Source organism: Protopterus annectens, chromosome 5.part0 (genome assembly GCF_019279795.1).
Source record: "Protopterus annectens isolate FY-2018-M chromosome 5.part0, PAN1.0, whole genome shotgun sequence".
Taxonomy (NCBI): Eukaryota; Metazoa; Chordata; order Ceratodontiformes; family Protopteridae; genus Protopterus; species Protopterus annectens.
This window is the reverse complement of record NC_056735.1, coordinates 309905449-309926885: the sequence shown is the minus strand read 5'-3', so window position 1 is coordinate 309926885 and position 21437 is coordinate 309905449. Positions and strand designations below refer to the sequence as shown.

Here is a 21437-nt window from a genome sequence, read left to right as displayed (position 1 = left end):
GTCCTAACAGACTCAGGGACACGTCCAGATAAGGGACAGTCGAGTATACTATTAGCACTAGTTACTGCAGACATTGACAGAATACCAGACTCTGAATTAATACATATTTTCTGACGTAAAAGAAGTTTATATCTCTAATTGTTGTCATTGTCTATCAAGTGTACTTCATCTTTTGCTGCAAAAAAATCAACAGTTTTAGGGGTATGACCAGGGTTAGTGCTAAAATCTGTGTCAAAATCAGGGACATCTCTGAAATTTGAGAGGAAAAAAATGAGTGATCATCTGGCGACTGGCGCCCGTTGCCACTTACAGATTCGGGGTGTGTGTGTGTGTGTGTGTGTGTGTGTGTGTGTGTGTGTAGATAGATAAATAGTCCTTTTTCTGATTGGCCTTCGTCATCTCTGTAACGCCCTTACGTCAACGTAGATTTCGGAAAGAAAAAAAAAGAAAAATAAATAAATAAATGCATAAATAAATTAAAAAAAAGTCCGTTCTCGGCGCTCACAATTGCGCCCCCTAACACCTTGCGCCGGGGGCGGCTGCTCCTTTGCCCCACCCTATCTACGCCTCTGAATGACTGTAAGTGAAATAAATGGTAAACCTTGTATTTGGAGCACAGAGGATATTCCCTGTGATTGCGTGCCCTGATGGTTTTGCCCAGGATCTGGGAGAGGTTCCGATCAGGCAACCTGCATCTTACCCTCCTAAGTTGCCTTCGCACTAGGATGTTGCGGCAGGTTTTGCACAGGGGGCTGAGGACGTGCTTCTCCAGACTCGGCTACTTCGTCGCCAATCATCCAGTCTTTTTCGCCTCCGCCCCTGTCCTCATTTCAATTTTACTTGGGGCCAGTTTTAGCAAGTACGGGATTGAGGACAACGTGGAATACTTGCTTGCTCCTCAACACAGTCTGGCAAAAATTGAGAGGAACCTTGTAGACAGTTTTTTCCCCGTGAACCGGTCCAAGCATCGCCTCTACTCCGACCTGCAAACTCCTGGGAGGTACGGCAGAGTCATCATCACCTCTTCCACTAAAGCAAATATGCTGGATCAACATCACACTGAACTGATCTTAAAGGTAAGTTATGGGAACGCGGATCTCCTTGTGGTTCCTCAGTACGACAGGTACATGTTGCACACATGCTAAGTTGGTATGTAACAGGTGCACCGTGCAAGGTGTCCAGGAGAACACCTTCCCATGACAATGCATGAACGTAAATCACAGTACCAATAAAAGTAATACGCTGGATGTGCCAGTTGTACTTCGTAACTAATGCCTCTGTCGTGTTAAAGCACTAAGGGGGGGGGCAATTTCAGTGGTGTAGTCGTTTAGTGCAGAATGCTTTGTGAACATGGAGCTTACATATGGCTTCAGACAACCGTGAAAGTAGCATCTTAGGTTTTCTTATACCAGGCACGATTTTAAGATGTTTGTTGCATGATTTGTATCTTAAAAATATTATAAAGCTTTCTAGCTAAGACAAACGGCAAATACATCCTCTGTGTATATAAATACTTATGTTTAAAAGCAACATCTGGGGAACCCACAGAACCCGAGACAGCAACGCAGAGATGGTAACGCGATGAGAAAGAACAGGAGGGCAGGGGTTTCCTGATCCACTTGTTTATTCTCTTAATTCCTTGCGTCAGATACCACAATAATAAATCCTGATAACAGGTGGGTGCATGATAGCAGCCCATACAGTCTCAGTCACTGTTAAGTCTTCATCAGAAAACACAAAACACACACACCACATTCTGAATGCATTGCCAACTTGGACTTTTTTCCAGCCAAACTTTTTTTTTTTTCAAAACAGGACAGTGGATGTGAATAATAATTAAAAGCAACATCTGGGGAACCCACAGAACCCGAGACAGCAACGCAGAGATGGTAACGCGATGAGAAAGAACAGGAGGGCAGGGGTTTCCTGATCCACTTGTATTTCCCACATTCCTTCCCTTTTGTACTATGTACTGTATGATACAAAAGGCTGTTTCTAGCTGTCATTTACATCCCTACCAAAGTATGTTCATCTGAATGTCATTTTAAATACATTACTGTATTTACTCCTTACTTTGTTATTTTGACTTGTGCAGGACATGCACTGCCTTTTACTCTGTATTATGTTAAAACTGCTGTTAAACTTTATTTGAGTTTTTTTTTTTTCTTTACTGTGTTAATACGTGCTATCTGTACTATGCAATGTATTATATTTCTGCATGTCATACTAACTGTTAACTATATTTTTAGTCTGGAGCTTTTCTCCCTGGGCCTCTGCTGAAAATGGACCTGTGTCCAGTCGGACTATCCTGGTAAACAAATGTAAAATAAAATAAATAAAATAAAGCCCGATTAACACATTATTTTTTTAGATTTAACTAATCAAAGATAAAAAGGAACAATAAAAAAGCAAACAAAGCTGACTGATTAGGGAGTTTGTATTTCTGAACCGAAACCAAATGATTTTGGTAGTAGATTTTGACTTCAGTTAAAACTTAGGTTAATTATGTTGAAAAAAAAACTAACCCATAAACTGATAGGTGTCACTAATCAATCCAGGTAAATAATTGTAATCTTTCATCGTATATCAGCTGAAAATGATAAAACTGCATATTCAGCTCTAGACATTTTCACTAGACACTTAAAGAGAATTTTTTTCTGTCTTTTAGGCAGTGTTTACTGTTTTGATATGCATCATTTCACAATTACTCTTGGTCTTATATAATCATGTTAATTCAGTGTATGTTTAATATTACTCATATTGTTCATGCTGTTTTATTTAACTCATGTTGTACATGTTTTGTTTTGTTGAGTTTCTACTCCCCTGCTGAGTCTGGAAAAGGTTCAGCTGGATTAGTGCTGTATCTGTGGTTAAGAAGTATAAACACATAAATAAATAAATAAATAGACAGCACTACATGCATCTGTGACATTAAAAATGAAAACAAAATACAATGATGACACCCTTGGTTCAGACATAGATTCTTATTGTTGAGAGGGCTTACCAGTGGAGGAAATAATAAATATTCACATTACAAATCTCCTTTCTTAGGTAAAAGGTTTATGAGAGAACTCGGTTAGTGTCCTGTGATCACATATAAAAGCTTCCATGCTCCAAATAAAAACTGGAAGAAGGGTTTGCCTGACTAGCATTTGCAGGTTGCTGGTCAGTTTAATAACTACATAGATTATAATAGTTCTCTTTTATTTCCTGTTGTTTTATGCAGTTGCCTCCCATAAAATCTAAATTTCATCAGTAGAAATGAGTTTGTTTAAAATAAGAGTGCATGAAAGCATAGTAGAGTTTCAGATGCACTGCAGACAAAAACACTGTTTGCAAAGGGTGAGGCTGCGTACATAAAAGTATTGTGGTTTCAGAATTTATGGATTCTCAGCATCCGTGTAAGCAGATCACATGATCACATTCACAATGACAAATGGCTTACAATTGTCAAATCTCTGTTTACACATGATGTACTTTGCAGTTTCTGTCAAGCTGATAAAGTACATCATAGAATGGATCACTAAAATAATATATTTAGAAAAACTGCAGTTTGTTTCAGAATACTGAATTGTATCCATGCATAATATTAGTAATCATTAAGCATATTTCAACATTTCTGTTTTAACATGGAAGTGATACGTATGAGATGTAGAAATGCATAAGGTATCCCTTTCAGTCAGCCTTCCGCAATATCAATGACAGAAAAGCAGATAAAAAAAACAGCAAGCAATGACTCATTAGAAGACATATGATAAGCTAAGTAAGTCATATGTTTTAATATTAGAAAAGAGCTGTCACAAATTAATATTTAAAATCATTTTGTGATGGCAATAGCAAAGAGGGAAAAAATTAATATTCAGTGCATTTTCCATTGAATGAATTCAAAATAATCTGCAGTGCCCTATGTCCTGAAAAATATTAAGATAAAGAGCCATTTTTATATGTTCAGCAAACTTTTTATTCAGAGTAAGTTGCACCTCCCGAATACCACACAGTATTAACACGAAGAATTTTAAGTTCAAGAGTTGCAGAAGCTTTGAACAATGTATTTTAACACAAGTAAATGATTCTACCTCATGGAAGCAGCTCCCTTTCAAGTGTAAATGTAACAGGCCTTATTTAAATTATAGGTTCAACACTATTTTCCTTAACATTGGAATGCAAAATTGACTTTTTATTGATTTAAAAACGAGAGTGTCATGCAGCTGATTGCAACAGGATGTTATGAAGTAGGTGAGGAAGTGACACTCGGCAGCATAAACTTTATGTATGATGCATTAAGGTTACCCAGGCTATTTTGTTTACATTTTTTGGCGGGTTTATGATATTTTATATGCTGTCCTGCTCTGCAAAATTATGTCTAAAGACAAATTTACTGGGCTGTAAAATGTTTGCCGACTTAAGTGGCAAAACAATGTGATCATTTCACAATCATTTCAAAAGTGGTAGGCAGTTGATCATGAATGGGTAGTTACTAAATATCCATTCATGACTGTGCGTCAACTAAGTGTTTTGTGTGAGTGACAGGTACCCCCCCTTCACCCTCGTCCAGCTTCAGACACATATTGCAATCATGTATTAGGTTGCTATTATAAATATAAGAACTTGTATTTTCACAGGGCAAGTAGTTTTATTTTTGCCTTTCTTCAGCAACACTGGAAAGTAAAACAGCTGCATTTGAAACTCTTCAAATTTGACTGGTTGACACATGTGTTTTCGAATCAGATTAGTTAAACTGTTGTACTTACACAGGTATATAAAATCCAGTATTTGAATATATCAAAAAAATGCCAGTGTTATCAATCTAAAGTAAACTATGCTGTCCAAAATGTAACTTCCTTGATGTATTCTATAATTATATAATTATACAGTAAAATCTTATTAGTATTAAAAATGCTTACTGATTGGACAGAGCAATCAGCATGCCAATTCTATATCCAGCATTACCTACAGGAATAAGCCTAGCTACCACAAAACAAATACAAAATAAAAAATGTATATAGATATAAAGAGAGGGTCCCTAAAATACAAATAAAACTGAAATAAAAACAACAATAAAAAGTTGCACACATCTAAAACAGTTGATCCCAGTGTCTGCATTACTTTCAGTACAGTTTCTGATGTGCAGACTGCACCGAAAACAGCTTAGATGTGTAGATCAGGTGTTTTAGGAGTATGTGAGTTTTTAGTTGCTGTTTGTCTGCATATTGTGTGTGTCATGTGAAGCCTGTATTTATACATTAAGAATACAGTGAGCGGCTGCTATAAACCCTGTTTTCCATTCTGTCTGTGGGTATAAGTACTACATTTTTGGATCCATAGACAGCACATCATAATAAAAACAAAAAAGAGAATCACTTTTCAGCATGTGTCATACACGTGCAATATCACTTGGACATGCATTACAAAATAGATTGTGGAAGCCTAAAATTCCTTCATACAATTGTCATTATTTTAAAAAAGAAAGTGATTACTTTTCTAAACATTGGCATTGGATAAAAGCAATAATCCACTCGTGTGTGTGTGTGTGTGTGTGTGTGTGTGTGTGTGTGTGTGTGTGTGTGAGTAATGCTGGATTTACCCATGGCTGACATAGTTTTAAGCATGAGGGCAAATAAGCTAACCATATTATCTAGGGGGTAAACCCAGCATTGCCTACACCAAGTCACAAAATATTGCTAAAATATACCATGTCAGTGCAAAGCGAGAATATGAACTATGAATTCACTACCATATGATTTTTAGATTATGCCACAGTTATAGCCTAGATGGGGCTAGCAGCATATCTGACAGGAAGCATTCCAACTCTACAAGCAAAATACTTTCTTAATGTATGAAGAGGAATTCGTATATCATTGCATCTAGAAACAAAAATATATTTTGAACATATGTATGATAAATCACCTACCATTTTAGCTTTTTTGTAAACCTTAATTCAGAATCAAGTTTATCTGAGCATTTTGAGCTAACAGTAAAAATCTGTTTGTTCATTTGTGTTCACAGTTCATAACTGCTCACTATGGTCACCTGCCTGTGTATAGATAGGTTTGACATGACAATACCATATTTTGTTATGTAATTAAAAAGAATGTCTACCGTGTCATTGAAAAGCCTGGTGGTTATAAATAAATGTGTGAGGTCTACATTGGTTATTTTGTGTAATGAATGTGCAGTTTTTAATATTAGTTAGCTGTCAGCTCGGATGCTGTCTGAACTGGATACAGTATTCTTTGTTTAGCACGTATAAGCACTGGTTCCACATGTTAAGCATTTGATGCCAGCCAAGGCTACATCTGTCTTTGCTTTCATTATCCCATCATCTTTCAGAACTCCCTTTTTTGTATTTTGGGGTATGTGGCTATGTATTTGCAGATCGCTAATTAATTTTTATTTTATTTTATTTTTTTTGTCATCTGTATAAACACACTGGGTACAAGCCTCTTTTCAGGGGTGACTCCGAAGCACTGTGTGGTTAAGTTACTTTATAGAAGTCAAGACAGTAGGCCAAGGGTAGCTAAGGGAATCCACCCCTGAGGATTATTAAAAAGTAGGTCATGAAAGGACCGATTGCTTTAGATTAACAAAAGGCAAGCATGAAATCAATGCTGTAGCCCAGTCTGCTCATGGACATGGAATGTAGTGCTCAACAGAATTTCAAGAGCTCAAGCTATTTGTTTGCTAAGTAGCAAAATAAGTAAGGACTATGTGTGCAAGCCATTAGTACATATTTTGCTTGGTTCACTTGCCTAGGAGATGGCTTCCGGGAACACATTAAGTTAAAAGCTGACAGCCTTATTTTTATTCATGCTGCCTATCCTGTATCCACTTCATTCTGCAAAACTGATGTTTAAGATCTTACTCCACTCATGATCAAGCCTAAAAACGTACAGTGTTCCCCACTTTCTCTGATCTCTGTATACTGATTTTGTAATGGTTAACAAACTTCAAATAAATAAATAATTACAGTGGAGAACATCTCCATGTTTATAGTACTATTTGCCTTATGAAACTACAAAAGAAGAAGCTACTAGTACTGTACAAATATTAATGCAAGCTTTTATTTAAAAATACAAAATACTTTTTATTTGAGTAAGTCTTGTGTAGTAAAAGAATCCTCTACTTATCTGCTGTTGTGGGGGGATTTATGTGTAGAATTTTATTTCTTCACTCAAGCTTTGTCTTAATGGGCAAACTACTCTGCCTACAGTGTAAATCCAGTATTACTAATATTTCTTATAGACAGCTGAAGGCAGCCTAATGCATAGCAAAAACTCTAAATGCAAAATGGTCTGAATTATTGGAAGATAGGGAATATTTGGTTAGCAGGGGAGATGACCCATCCATCCATAACACCCATTTTACCCATTATGAACATGGGGTTGTGGTGTCACATCAACAGTGACCATCATCAAGAGCCAATGTTCACACCACTGAATGGCTAACCCTGCCTCAGCGGTTCTTCCATACCACACACATGCATGTGCACTCACACCTTTGACCAGTTTAGAATGCCCAATTTTGTACTGTTTTAATATAAATTCAGCTTTTTAATACAGTGTAGTATTACACTGATTAAAGGCTGGCATAAACAATCATTCACATAGTTCTCAATCTTCCATCTCCAAAATGCGGAACACTCGCCTTCATAATGTGGAACAAATGGGCAAAATGTGGAACACATACTAATGGCTTATTAACAACTTCAACTAGGAAGGTCATAGGATGGTTAAAATATGCTAGTTTTACTCATAAAGATCATCCTTTAATGAATTAATATGATTAATTTCTATATACCATGGATTTCACTTAAAAAAATTCCTAACACTGAATGTGTGATAGACTTTTTCAATGTGGAACTTTGAGGAACTTCGAGGAACATGCACTTTTTAAGACCCCAAATGAGGTACTTTCCTCGTAATGAGGTGCACTTGAGAGGTATGATCATTCATGTCATTTATGCTGCAACCAATAAATGCAGGCAGCTCATTTTGTAGCAGCCAGACTTTCCCCTTAAACATGTAGCACAGCAAAGCCTTCAATGTATGTTACAATGCTCAATGCCTGCACCATTGTTGCAGTGGTCTAAGGTGTCTGAGTCCTACGCCCTGTAACCAGCCAGCTTACAAAGTTAAAGCATACCTTTCATGCACTCCAACTGTCAGGAGCTTGAGTAGAGCTCCATATAAAGACAGTTGAAGTGCAAAATCTTCTGAGCTTGTTTTAATGCAGAAGAGCCCTCATTTGGCAGGTCCCAATGGAACTCTTGTTTGGCTAGTGATCCTTTGAAACTAGATAGTTGGGGAAAACTTACACTAAGGCTGTAGGGATGCCCTTGGTTGGCAATGGTGAACCACTTTTCTGAGTCTTGGGGAAGGGGCAGGTGAAGTTTCTTCATTTAGCTGGGATGGAGAACCTGCTTCTGGGACTAGTATGCCTGTTGAGAGTTGGCCCTTTTCCAGGGAGCTGCCTAGGAAAGGGAAAAAATGAGAAAACCTTCTAGTCTCATGTTAATAATCAGGATGTTAAGCTGTCTTATTACATAACAATGCCTAGGAGCAGGCCTTTTATTCTAATTTCCAGAGAAAGTGACATCATATCTTGTAGGGCTTTGCTCTATATCCAGAGTGAATCCCAGAAGAAGGTGGGGAGATGTGTGGGGGGCGGCACAGCTGTTTTAGAGGAGCTAGACTGTCCAATTTATTCCTGTAGTCCTAAAATGGAATGAAGTAGTGAAAAAGAAACCGTAAAAAAAAAGTGGTTTGAAAGAAAAAGTAAGGAAAAGGTCTTTTATCATAATGGTGCTGCGGTAGCATTGTCACCTCACAGCAAGACGGTTCGATTCTCAGCTAGAGCGTCTTCTGTGTGGAAGCATACGTGAATGGGCGTGCCTTCATTGAAGGTTGTGCGTCAGGGCTGGTAACTCAGCACGTAAAAATCCACTAGCAAACATTAGCGGACCAGAGTTCCGCTGTGGCGACCCTTAACCGGGATAAGCCGAAAGACACAACAACTACAACAACTGTACTTTAAAGGTGTTTCCATTATATTTTTGAGGACTGTATGTGTGATCTGATGGACAGCAAGAATTTTAAGTACAATAACAGGCAACCATATGCTAAGTTCAAAACTGCTGTATCGCTGTCTGTTCACTATCACCTAAAGCGTGTAGTAAATATATAAAAATACAAGCTACTGTAAAGTAATGGTCTTGTCTAAAATGCCAAATTCCACAGCATTGCAATTTTAAGGTAGTCTAGCAGTTCATATTTAAGTATTTTATGTTATTTTTTAAAGGAAAATGTCAGAAGCATATCCTAGTTTATATCATTAAAATATCTATATTTATTTATGTAGTAATGTGATTTTTGTTGTTTTTCAGTTGCACTCTTCCGTGGCCAAGATCCAGGTACACATGATGGACTTCAGTTACACATTTGCACACTTGTGTGTTCTGGATAATGAAAAGTCATGTATAGTGGACGATATTATACACATTTTAGAACACATAAAGACTCAGCGCTCTTTAAATCAAACAGGATTTACTATTACATATCCAATAACTCACTTAAAAGATGGCAGAGAAGTATATATTGGGCACCAGCTTGGAGGTGTCACTCTACAGGGTAAGGACAGAGTCCGATCTGCAGAAGCTGTTCAGTTAACTTACTACTTACAGGCAGTCAATTCTCTAAATGATGCATTAGCAGAAAAATGGGAGTTGCTGTTCTGCAAAACAATCAAACTCTTTGAGGAGTCTAACAAGGAGATAAAGTTGTACCCTTTTACGTCTGCCACACTTAAGGAGGATTTTCAGCAGACCAGCATTATATCAGAAGAATACTTAATAACGGCTTTGGTTCTAGTGGTTGTAATGGCCATACTTTGCTGTTCCATGTGGGATTGTGTTCGTAGTAAACCTTGGCTTGGACTACTGGGATTAGTGACAATGAGTCTGGCTACTTTGACTGCAGCTGGTATCATAAACCTAACTGGAGGGAAGTACCATTCGACCTTGCTAGGACTTCCCTTGATCGTTTTAGGTAAATTTTTTCCTTGCCTATTAAGACTTGTTGTTTTCTTCTGCTGCTGGAGTTGACATTTTTATTCCCATTTTTATATGATATCAGAATTATATGGAGTTCTTATCAATGGATAAAAAAGAAAGTGTCTATTTGTATATATTTTTATTTCATGATGGTGTCATTGACTTAAAATGGCTTATTTACATAGTGTACAATGACTATTTCATCAGAACTTTGATACTGGCATTATTCAGTGTGTCACAGTGTAGAATTTTATTTAATGAAAATGTATTTTGTGACAAAAAATGTACCTCATTACAGATAGTAGCCAAGAGAACAAGAGTATGATTTGTCTCTTCTTATGACATGACATTTTGTTTCTCAGAATCCAGTTGCCTGCACCACTGATATGTGGTATATTTACTGTTAAGCAGTATATGAGGCACTGGGTCAATGCTGCAAAAAATAAAATAAAAGTATGATGTCTATCTGTAGCACTAGTGACCTATGTTTAGTTTGTGGTTCAGACTGCAAATGATTTATATGAATGAATGTATATTATGGGCGATGAAGGTGGGGGCAGCTGAATGATTAGACTGGTGCTCTCTACTATTCTGAGTGGAGATCTGTCTTCTTATAGTAGTAGTTTCTATGCATTTTGGGAGCTTGCTGTTGATGACTTGTTATGGATATGTCCACCCTGTTTCATCCTTGGCTAAAGGAATTATGTACCCTTTGGTGCGGGCAGAACTAGTATTAACTGTACAGAGAGGACAGGGGCTGTTGACCTCTTTTCTTTAGTAAGATAACAAAATCCCCCGTTTTCATATCTGGCTTTATGGAGAATAAACAGGAATAGGATTGTGCAAGTTTAAGGAAAGTTTGGAATCAGATGTCATGTCACTGGGGAAGGATAAAACAAAGTACTGGAGTTGTTGTATCTTTCGGCTTTTCCCGATTAGGGGTCGCCACAGCGGTACTCTGGTCCGCTAATGATTGGCAGTAGATTTTTACGTACCGAGTTGCCAGCCCTCACGCACAACCTTCAACGAAGGTATGCCCATTCACGCATGTCTTCACACAGAAGACGTTTTAGCTGAGAATCGAACAGGACAAAGTCTTACTGTGAGGCGACAACGCTACAGCACTACCACCGCAGTATTTCAAATTCACCTAGTACTATCTCTGTTGTCTGTCTGACAAAACACTGTTATGTCTTCTTGTTTGTAGTTAACAGTTACGTGTTTTTTAGATTTTTAGATACTAATTTAGATGAGCACTTTGTCTGGTCTGCTAGTATTTATTATGTAGATGCATTAAAGGGCATGTCTGTGAGACCACACAATCTGAAACAAAACCGCTTAAAAATATCTAAATCTGTATATACGTGTGTGTGTGTGTGTGTGTGTGTGTGTGTGTGTGTGTTTGTGTGTATACATATATATTTTGTGTGTGTTAAAACAAGTCAGATATTTAACCCCTACTGCATGTTTAGACAGATTTAATGTATCAGCACACAAAAACATATAAAACAGCCCCATTTGTGTTAAAATATTTTATGACTTAAGGCACCATCTGTACAAGCAATATATATGTTGGTATATATGTATACACACATATATATGTGTTTGTGTGTGTGTGTGTGTGTGTGTGTGTGTGTGTGTGTGTGTGTGTGTGTGTGTGTATATATATATATATATATATATATATATATATATATATATATATATATATATTTATTTATATATATGTGTGTGTGTATAGTAACTAAGTTCTGCTAATTTTCCAGCTAGCAAACTGCAAAACATTTTTCTTAGATCAGTAACAATGAAAAAAAGGCAATACTTTCTTCTGTCAAAAATACCTGTAGTGGAGTGTTAGTGATAATAAGAACATGTTTTTATATTCTTTATTCATGTGGTTTAAGCCTTCATAAGAGGTAAGATATGCAGGTTATCTTCAAATCACAGCAACATCTTTTTGCATTGAAGGGCTTACTAATTGTTTGTTTTTCTCATCAGTTCTAGATAGCTGGTGGATGGGCATTGCCATTTTGTATTTTGATTGTGTAAACACAGTGTATACTTTGTCTTTTATACTTAAAAGATAAATTACCTTCTGTCAAATTGTTATGCTTGAGCTGCTTAAAAAACTGTCCCTGTTGTGAATGGATGGAAATGGTTCCCATTGTATATCTGTTTACACTCACAGTTGCAATCAGCATGCAAAAAACCTAAACTTAGAGAATACACAAGGTATGATACAGTCTTTTTTGTAAAACAGTTTTGTTTCTCCAACTTTAGGTTAATTGATTTTTAAATTTTACATCTTTTTTTTTTGTTATATAAAGACTATATTTATCCAAGTGTTTCTAACATACATTGGGGCAGATATTACTAAACTTATGTACTAGTGCATTGTCCGTGTACAAAGATTCAGTTTTGCAACAGTTTCTAGAATGGTGTCATGTATCATTTATATGTGAACAGTGGTTTGTATGTAAGGCCTTCTAATTCCTTGTGACATGTAACAAGATTTGTGTTTTCCCAGTATGCTCAGTGTCCTTTTCTGAGCCTTTATACTGATGACTTTATCTCTCCATTAGTTATTTACTTAACGTTTGCTTATCTGGAAAAGACTGGGTTAAAGCATATTTCCACATTTAAACATTGATAGAAACCTTAATGGATAACATTTAACATGGGTGAGTTGCATATTTATGGTACAAATACATGCATTGACTTGTTGTTATGGGTCATCACAATATTTAAAAGCAAAACAAGTCATGAAATTCAGGTGCATCACGTAATAATAAGGGAAATATTAGGAGGAGGAGAGTCACATTTACTATGATTAATCTCTTTTCGTTTAGTCATCATGCGGATAATCATTGTAAATCATCTAAAGGTGCAGAAAATTACAGTCCCAAGTAGTGACATTCAGATAATTACACAACTTTCCTAAATAATTAAATGAGGTCAGTCTATCTGCAGACTCTGATGTGGGAGCTTTGCACTTTATTTCAGATAATATAGACCTACTATATTTAGGCACTGGGTACACTATAGATATTTTATACCCATAATTTTCTTAGTATGCTGCCTGCATGTTTTAATCTCGTTACTATAGAAATATACTCTGCTACTAAACTCCATATTATGTTATATATACGAAAATTTTCATCTAACCACAAAGCATCTAAAAATTTATTCTAAAACACATTTAATTTAAATATTCATACACAGCAAATCCTCCTCCAAAAGCTTTTTTTTCCTTCATGAAAACACCCCTACAGTCCCTTAATTAAATGTTATTCCAAAACCGTAAGGCAGTGTGAACCACAATTACACAAATAAATCCACAAGGTATTTCACAAATAAATCCACAAGGTTAAGCGCTTTCACCCGGAACCACCAGGCTTCATCAGAACAATTCCACAATTAGCAAAAAGCTTACTATGCAAACACCAATCAACAGCAATTAATCAATTATCAAAAAAAGGCAATGTACAATCCTATCTTAAAGAGACCTTAAATCTGACAGCATGGCAGATAATGTAGTCATACAAACACAACCCTCACAAAAGCAGTGATGGATGTCATTTTGGAGGCCAGGAGGCCTAGTACGAGAAAATTCTATGCTGGAAAATGGAAGAGATTCTGTGCTTAGAACCAGGCACAAGGAATTGACACAGTTGTTCCAAATATTCCTCAGATTTTGCAATACTTGACTGAGATGCTGGACAAAGGCCTATCCTTTTCATCTATAAAAATTCATGCCTCTGCCATTTCGGCTCATTACAACACATAGCCACCAATCTTTTCTCATCCTTTATTAAGGCAGTACCGCAGAGGGGCCAAAAATTTAAGGCCTCCAAGGAGATCACCAATACCTGCATGGGACCTCAATTATATCTTGGAAAAACTCACCCTGCCTCCTTTTGAGCCAGCTGCTACAGCTGATATAAAGTTTTTATCTTGGAAAACAGCTCTGCTCCTTGCAATATCTTCTGCAAGATGAGTTTCAGAGCTACAGGCACTCATGGCTGTGGAACCTTTTATATTTTTTATCCAGACAGGGTTTCACTGAGGACAAACCCGACATTTATGCCTAAGGTAGTGTCTAGTGTGGCCCTTAACCAAACTATTCATCTGCCTACCTTTTATTCAAACCCACAGAATAAGGGAGAGAGAATTCTGCATTCTTTGGACATACACAGACAGCTACGCTTCTATTTGAACAGAACCAAAGTTTTCAGAAAGACGGAGCAACTACTAGTGGCATATGCTGCAGGATCACAAGGAAAGGTTATCTCAAAGCAGACCATTTCTAAGTGAATAGACCACTGCATTCGTTTCTGCTATTCACAACATGGCAAGCCAGTACCTAAGGGCTTTAGGCTACATTCAGCCAGAGCAGCAGCCACTTCAGCAGCCTTCCTCAGGGGAGTACCAACCAAAGACATTTTAGAGGCTGCTACTTGGGAGTTCAGTGCACACCTTCACAAAGCACTATCACTTACCACTCTACTCTAAATCCAGGGCAGGCTTTGCCACTGCAGTTCTGCAGGGCCTAATAGCTGCTCCTAATGCTGTTTAGCTCCAGCCTCCCAACCTTAGCTTTGGGATTCAACCCAATTGTAATGACTGCAACAGTGAAACACAAATAACATAGTACAGTTGTGTACACTTACCATAAATGTAGATGTTCAAGTGTATTCACTGTTGCAGTCCAGGTTACCCACCCGCCACCCCCCATTTCTTTGCTGGAACTTATCTGTACTTATCTATTTTATACAACTTATGTGGCGTATTTGCTTGTAGATGAAGGCAAAATATATATTTTGATGCATGCATGCTTTATTGACATATTTTTAGCCTGTCCCTTTTGGGGGCATCTGACGTCTGGGTCAAGAAAAACTGAAGAAAATGGCGTCGGCTGCATCTTTTATACCCCTGGTGCACTGACATCAGGGAAGAGGCGACAGCAGCCGACGCCGGACCTAGACTTTGGAATTCAGGCCGACTGAGGGTAGCCTGCCAGCAGGATAACCCAATTGTAATTTCTGCAACAGTGAATACACTCGAACATCTACATTTATGGTAAGTGTACACAAGTGTACTTTCCTGGGCATTTCTTGCAGAAAACTTTTTATATTAGAAACAAGTAATCTCGGTGGTATCCCTTAAGTCTCAAATAACCCACTATATAGGTATAGTGGGTCCAAAACAAAACAGTGTAAGAAACTTCTCTGTGTGGAAGTTTTTCAATTCCTGTATGTCTGGTATATTAAAAAACAGAAAAAAAATCAGAAAATCATATTAGAAGTAGTGGACTTAAGTACTTTCTATATATAAAAAAATAAAAACTTATTTTGAAATAGTATTAATATTATAAAGAATGATTAACTCTAGTAGGTATTCAAAAGTAATCCAAGCAGGGTAGAGAGTCTGCTTCCAGTCGAAAATCCTTTAGTAAGCATACAAACAAGCGATCCAAGCAAAACAAAAAGTAAACAGAATGACAGTTTCATCTCAAACTTTCTGAATAATATACCTGTTATCAGTTATAGGAGTGGTTTATTTAGTTGTAAAACAAAGTGTATTGTTATACATGTTAACAGATTCAAATCCCTTCCCCCATACTTATCAGTATGAATTTCAAGCTGGTACTGCCCTACTTATTAAATGTTCTTATAATTTAAAACGTATGCACTTTAGATAAAATTAATAAAAGTAATAGTGATGTGGCACTTCTTATTAAATAGACTGATAAATTCGCAGACTTTGTTTAATAATAATAAATACATTATAATACATGGTTAGAAATATTTAAACATTAGCCCATTTGGCAATTAAAAAAATTATATTTTGGCATCCAGAAAAAATACATTGTCTAAAACATAATTTATTACGTAAATAAACAGAGATTGCTTTCATCCTTCTAGATGTCTTCAGGTCTGTGTGCAAGAATCCTAAAAATGTATATCTACTAAAAGCGTACTAAAACTAACCAATATGCATATTAAAAACAGTAAACCAAAATTAAAACAAGAATACAACCTTATATGTACATTTAATGAGTAAGTTAAACCAGGAAAAGTACTTAGTGCTAGCCAGTGCGGGACAGTAAAAAAATAGTGTCCTTATAAAGGTAGTGAACACTCCATATAAAATACTAAAATCAATACTTAAATAAGGATAGTGGAAAAATAAAATAAAATTAGCCCTGTAAATAATGTGGTAATTTTCTAAGTTCCAGTGCATTTTTAAGTGAACAGTAGTAATTTAGAACAGGCTTTCTGAAAGAGTTCAGCTTTAATTGCCATATAAGTTCTCATTTTTCTTGTACCATTAGGATATCACCTTCAAGATCACCCATGTCTATGCAATCCAGTATCTGGAACTTAAAACCTGTGTGTTTTCTATGCAGAGAAAGGTGTTTGGCTAGTACATTGCTATTACAACCAGAGTGGATTTCTGCCAGATGACATGAAATCCTACAGATCCCTTTCATGAAGTCGACCCATCTTTCATTTGACTTTCAAAATGAAGAGATGAAAAAGTAAGTTTACAATCATGAACTCCTGGAACATTGTATTTCTTCTCCGGGAAAGTAACCACTTGGCCGCTATGGTGAACTTTGCCCTTTCTCCACTGTAGTGCAAACGTGGAGTTGGTATATTTAAGTGTGGGGGGGGTTGTAGGGGGGGTGCAAAGCCCCTACTTTGGGGGGTGTAATTTGCTTCCATTTTTGATTTTATCTTTGGTTGCCAAGTGGTTACTTTCCTGGAGAGGAAATACGATGTTCCGGGAGATTGTGATTGTAAACTTATGATGTTTTCATCTTGACGTTTTGAAAGTCGATGAAAGGTGGATTGACATTATAAATGGGACCCAATCCTACGCTTACATTTATTTATAGTCTTGCCCACATAAAATGCATCACATTCATTATACTGTGCCCTGTAAATTACTTTTGTAGTGTTACAGTCACTCCCTGCACTGGTCTTAAGTTATTTAAAGAAAATCCTATCTCCTTGCTATAGACACACACACACACGCACACACACACATATATATATATATATATATATATATATATATATATATATATACATACATACATATCTTTATACAGAATGTACAATTAGCTTCACATCATTTAGTGTTTTTCTTGTGTAGTCTAGGTTTAAATTCAACAAAACTTTTAATGCTCCTGGCCTTCCTGTAAACAAAGGTTGGGGCTTCGCCTAAGATGTTAATCAGATAAGGGTTGCCTGTGACTATGGCCCAGTTTTCTTTAATAAAATTTTTGATGCTGTGATAATGCATAGTATATGTAAAGATGCAACTATTTTTGCATTTGTTATTCTCCATGGGATTTCTTGATATTCTCCTAATAAGGAGGCTGCGTGAATCTGCTTTGATCCTTTTTAGTTCTGTAATGGGTTTCAGGATGTTTTTTAACATCTGACTTCCATAGCCTCTCGCAAGGAAATCATTCTCTAAATTGTTCAGGTTTCTCAGAAAGGGTTGCATCTTTGTGGTAATTTTAGCTAATCTATAGCCCTGGGACTTCACTACATTATACTCGTTTTTTGCAGGTTTCAGACTTTTTAATGTGGAGTAGTAAATTAACTCTCAATGGTTTTCTGAACAGATCAGTGGTGATTCTGTTATTGTTGGTGTCCTTGGAAATCTGCATATCTAAGAAAGTGATTGAAGGAGAGCTGTGGGAAAAGTTAAATTTCAGGAAAGGGGTAGTTTGATTGAGGTAAGTGATAAAATCTTTGAGCTGCAAGGTGTCATCTTTCCACGCAATAAATGTATCATCAATAAAATACAAATAGCATGTGATATGCTGCATGTAATCTGTGTTGTTTAATACAAAGTCCTCCTCTCATTTGCCCAGGGCTATGTTAGCTATGCTGGAAGCCATGGCAGCCCCCATGGCTATATCAGTTTTTTTATATAAACAACAAAGACTATCAGTGAGTCCCAGCTCTACCTTCCAATAAAATTTATTTCGTTGAACAGTTCCTTCTCTAGCGCCTCGGCCAACAGCCTTTACAGAGTAAAACAGTAAAACTCATAAAACACTTGCAATATATACAAAAAACAAGTAATCAATCAATTACATAATTAAACTATCAAATCACATAGCTTGAATATATTTAAAGTCATAGTCTTAAACAAGACATTGCCAGTTACATTCTCTGTTCATTCCATGTGGATGCAAAGTCCCAAATTTCATAATCAAAATGCATTCCTTTTGTCTTAACATATTTTTTTGCCTATCAACATCATTATAATATAATGGAACATGTTCCAGAATGTAACTGGCAATGTCTTGTTTAAGACTATGACTTTAAATATATTCAAGCTATGTGATTTGATAGTTTAATTATGTAATTGATTGATTACTTGTTTTTTGTATATATTGCAAGTGTTTTATGAGTTTTACTGTTTTACTCTGTAAAGGCTGTTGGCCGAGGCGCTAGAGAAGGAACTGTTCAACTAAATAAATTTTATTGGAAGGTAGAGCTGGGACTCACTGATAGTCTTTGTTGTTTATATATATACATCTTGCTTGCTGTTGTTTTAATATGACAAGTGAGTCCATGTGCTCCTTTCCTAGAATATTTAGAGAGACTGGTATGGAGATGTTTAATCGAATGGAGAAAATAGCAACCGCTCCAGTAATTTGCCTAATGACACTGGCACAACAATGATAAAGAATGTAGTACCAGAAGCCACAGGAGACTCAGGCTTTGGTATTATAAAGAAATGGGAAAATTCCAGGAAGAGAACTACTACCAATCCTTTTTGCTATGGTAGGCAAAAGAACATTATTTCAGATAATCCAGATGTACAGGATTTGTGTTCTAAACTTGAAAGATTGATTTTAAAGAAACATCTACTTTCTACAATATTGGCAGTCTTGAAAGATATATTGAACTGGATATAACACCTAGAGGGTTAAGGTCTATTAAGAATCCATCAACACCATTTGACCTTACTAATGAAGTAGAAGTTAAATTTCATGAACGATGGATAGCAGCTGCACATCGGTGCAGTTTAGAATGGGTGTCAATTTTAATTGAAAGAGACAATATGAAAAAGACAAACTTGTAGTTGAAACCAAACAAGTTTGTGAACAACTGGTAAATATTACATCAAATTCTACATTAGAGAATTTCCTCTCAGGCATTAACACCAAATTAAATAGTTATGAAAAAGATCTGGTAGAAAGAAAAAAATCTAAACTAACTAGAGACATTAGAGACTATGACCACAAGAGGGCGTTTGTATTTCCTAGCTATCAAAGAAACAGGAGAAAGAGTGTCTCTTTTCAAAAGGAAATCCTGCTTCAGAAAAATATGCCAGTAAGAACTTCCTGTCTGGTGAAAGTGGAGCGTCTTCATGGGAAGAAGATGATAGAGAAACTTTTCCTAGACTGCCAGTTGCAGCAAACCCAGAAGCATTTCATAAAACCTACTCAGAATCGAATGGACATTATACCAATACCAGGAAAAGGGGCTGGAACAATCCAGAACGCCAGAGAGACTCGGGCGATGGACAACATAAGAAAGGTAGATGGACATAACTTACATAGTAATTATGTTGTTAACTTGTCCAGTTATAAACTAGACAAGATAGAAATGTCTGTTTTAGAGAAGGGTTTAAAATTTGTCCCCACATGCTTACCCAAAAGTATGAGGTTAAAACTGAATTGTTCCAACTATGCCAAAAATGCATTTAAAGGAACACTTCTTTAGATTAAATAAAGCAACTGAGTTAGATACTAACTGTGATGTTTTACTTTCATTAGATAGTGAAACAGAAAGTGAAGAAAGTTTTATTCATGTGCATCGGGTAGTGAAGATGAAAATAATGCTTATGACTTATTAAATACACATATGCTTAAAGATAATAACTATTTTTACCTCCATGTAAAAATTCTAATATAGTACGTTTTGAATCTCTACTGAATACAATGTTAGAAAAGGAAATAGAGAGCTTTATGAATAAAAAGCATACTTATAATCTAACAAAATTGGAATGGGAAAAGCTGCAACAACTGAGTAAAACTGTAATATAGTCTTTAAACAAGCAGACAAAGGGGAAAATTAGTTATATTAAATTCTCATGATTATTATAGTATGTGTATGCAACATCTAGATAACAACAATGTATATTGTAAAACTAACATTAATCAGCTATGTCAAGCAGAAAAAGATTTTGAAAAATTATTACAGAAAGGTGTGAGATTACACTATCTAAGTCAAATGGATATAAATAGAAAAATAAATGTAAAGAATAGAAAAATTGCAAAATTCTTTTGCCTACCTAAAATTCATAAAGATCTGATCCACCACCTGGTCGGCCTATTGTGTCAGCTTTTGGATATTTTACTTACAATCTTTGCACCATGTTACATGAAATATTGATAAAGAAAGTTCTGTTGTTACCTTCTTATATACAAGATTCATATGATTTCCTAAGGAAAATAAAAGATATATATTGGGGTGAAAATATGTACTTTATTACGGTGGATGTAGAGAGTCTCTACACCAATATTTCCCATATTTTGGGCTTGGAAGCTATAAAATTCTTTTGAATGATAGTCCTAAAACATATTATGTCCTGGAACTGGTAGAATTCTGCTTGAAAAAATTTTTGAATTTAATGGCACTGTTTATAGACAAGTTACAGGTACTGCTATGGGGGCAGCGTTTGCACCAGCCTATGCTAACCTGTTTATGGGGCTATTTGAAAATGAACACCTTTATAGGGTGCCTTTCTTTCAAAATAATGTTCTAAGGTATTTTAGATTTATTGATGACCTAATTTTCATTTGTCATGGGGATTGGGATACATCAGATAACTTCATTGATGAATTAAATAATAACAGATTTGGTATAAAATTTAGTGACATACAAAAAGGAAATCAGGTTAACTTCTTGGATATTTCGCTTAGGGGCAATAATGGCTTTCCCATATATACTAGTATTCATAGAAAATTTGATGAAATAAGCTGGAAAATGTGGGGAGATAGTTGCCATCTCCCCATCGTTGTCAGCCATCCCCTATGGGGAATTTTTGAGAATAAAAAGACTCAATTCTGATATTGATATTTTTTCAGTTCTTTCTGCCAGTTTGATTGTGTTTTTTTGCATATTAAAAACAGTAAACCAAAATTAAAACAAGAATACAACCTTATATGTACATTTAATGAGTAAGGGCACTATTAGACCAGGAAAAGTACTTAGTGCTAGCAATAAATATGGGACTGAACAGTAGAGAATGTTTTTGTTATAAAGGTAGTGAACACTCCATCTAAAATACTAAAATCATTACTTAAATAAGGATATTGGAAAAATAAAATAACATCACTGAAAATAATGTA

General features: G+C 36.1%; 1 protein-coding gene across 1 annotated transcript in view; it reads left to right on the top strand.

Moving 5' to 3' along the window:
• Positions 1-446: 446 nt before the first annotated feature.
• The window catches only part of PTCHD1 (patched domain containing 1), a 563485-nt gene continuing 542494 nt past the window's right edge, over positions 447-21437 (top strand). The window contains exons 1-2 of the mRNA XM_044072289.1: positions 447-1076; positions 9383-10043. Of these exons, the coding sequence (XP_043928224.1) occupies positions 648-1076; positions 9383-10043 (1090 nt within the window). The 5' untranslated portion in view covers positions 447-647. The remainder of the gene's footprint in view (positions 1077-9382; positions 10044-21437) is intronic.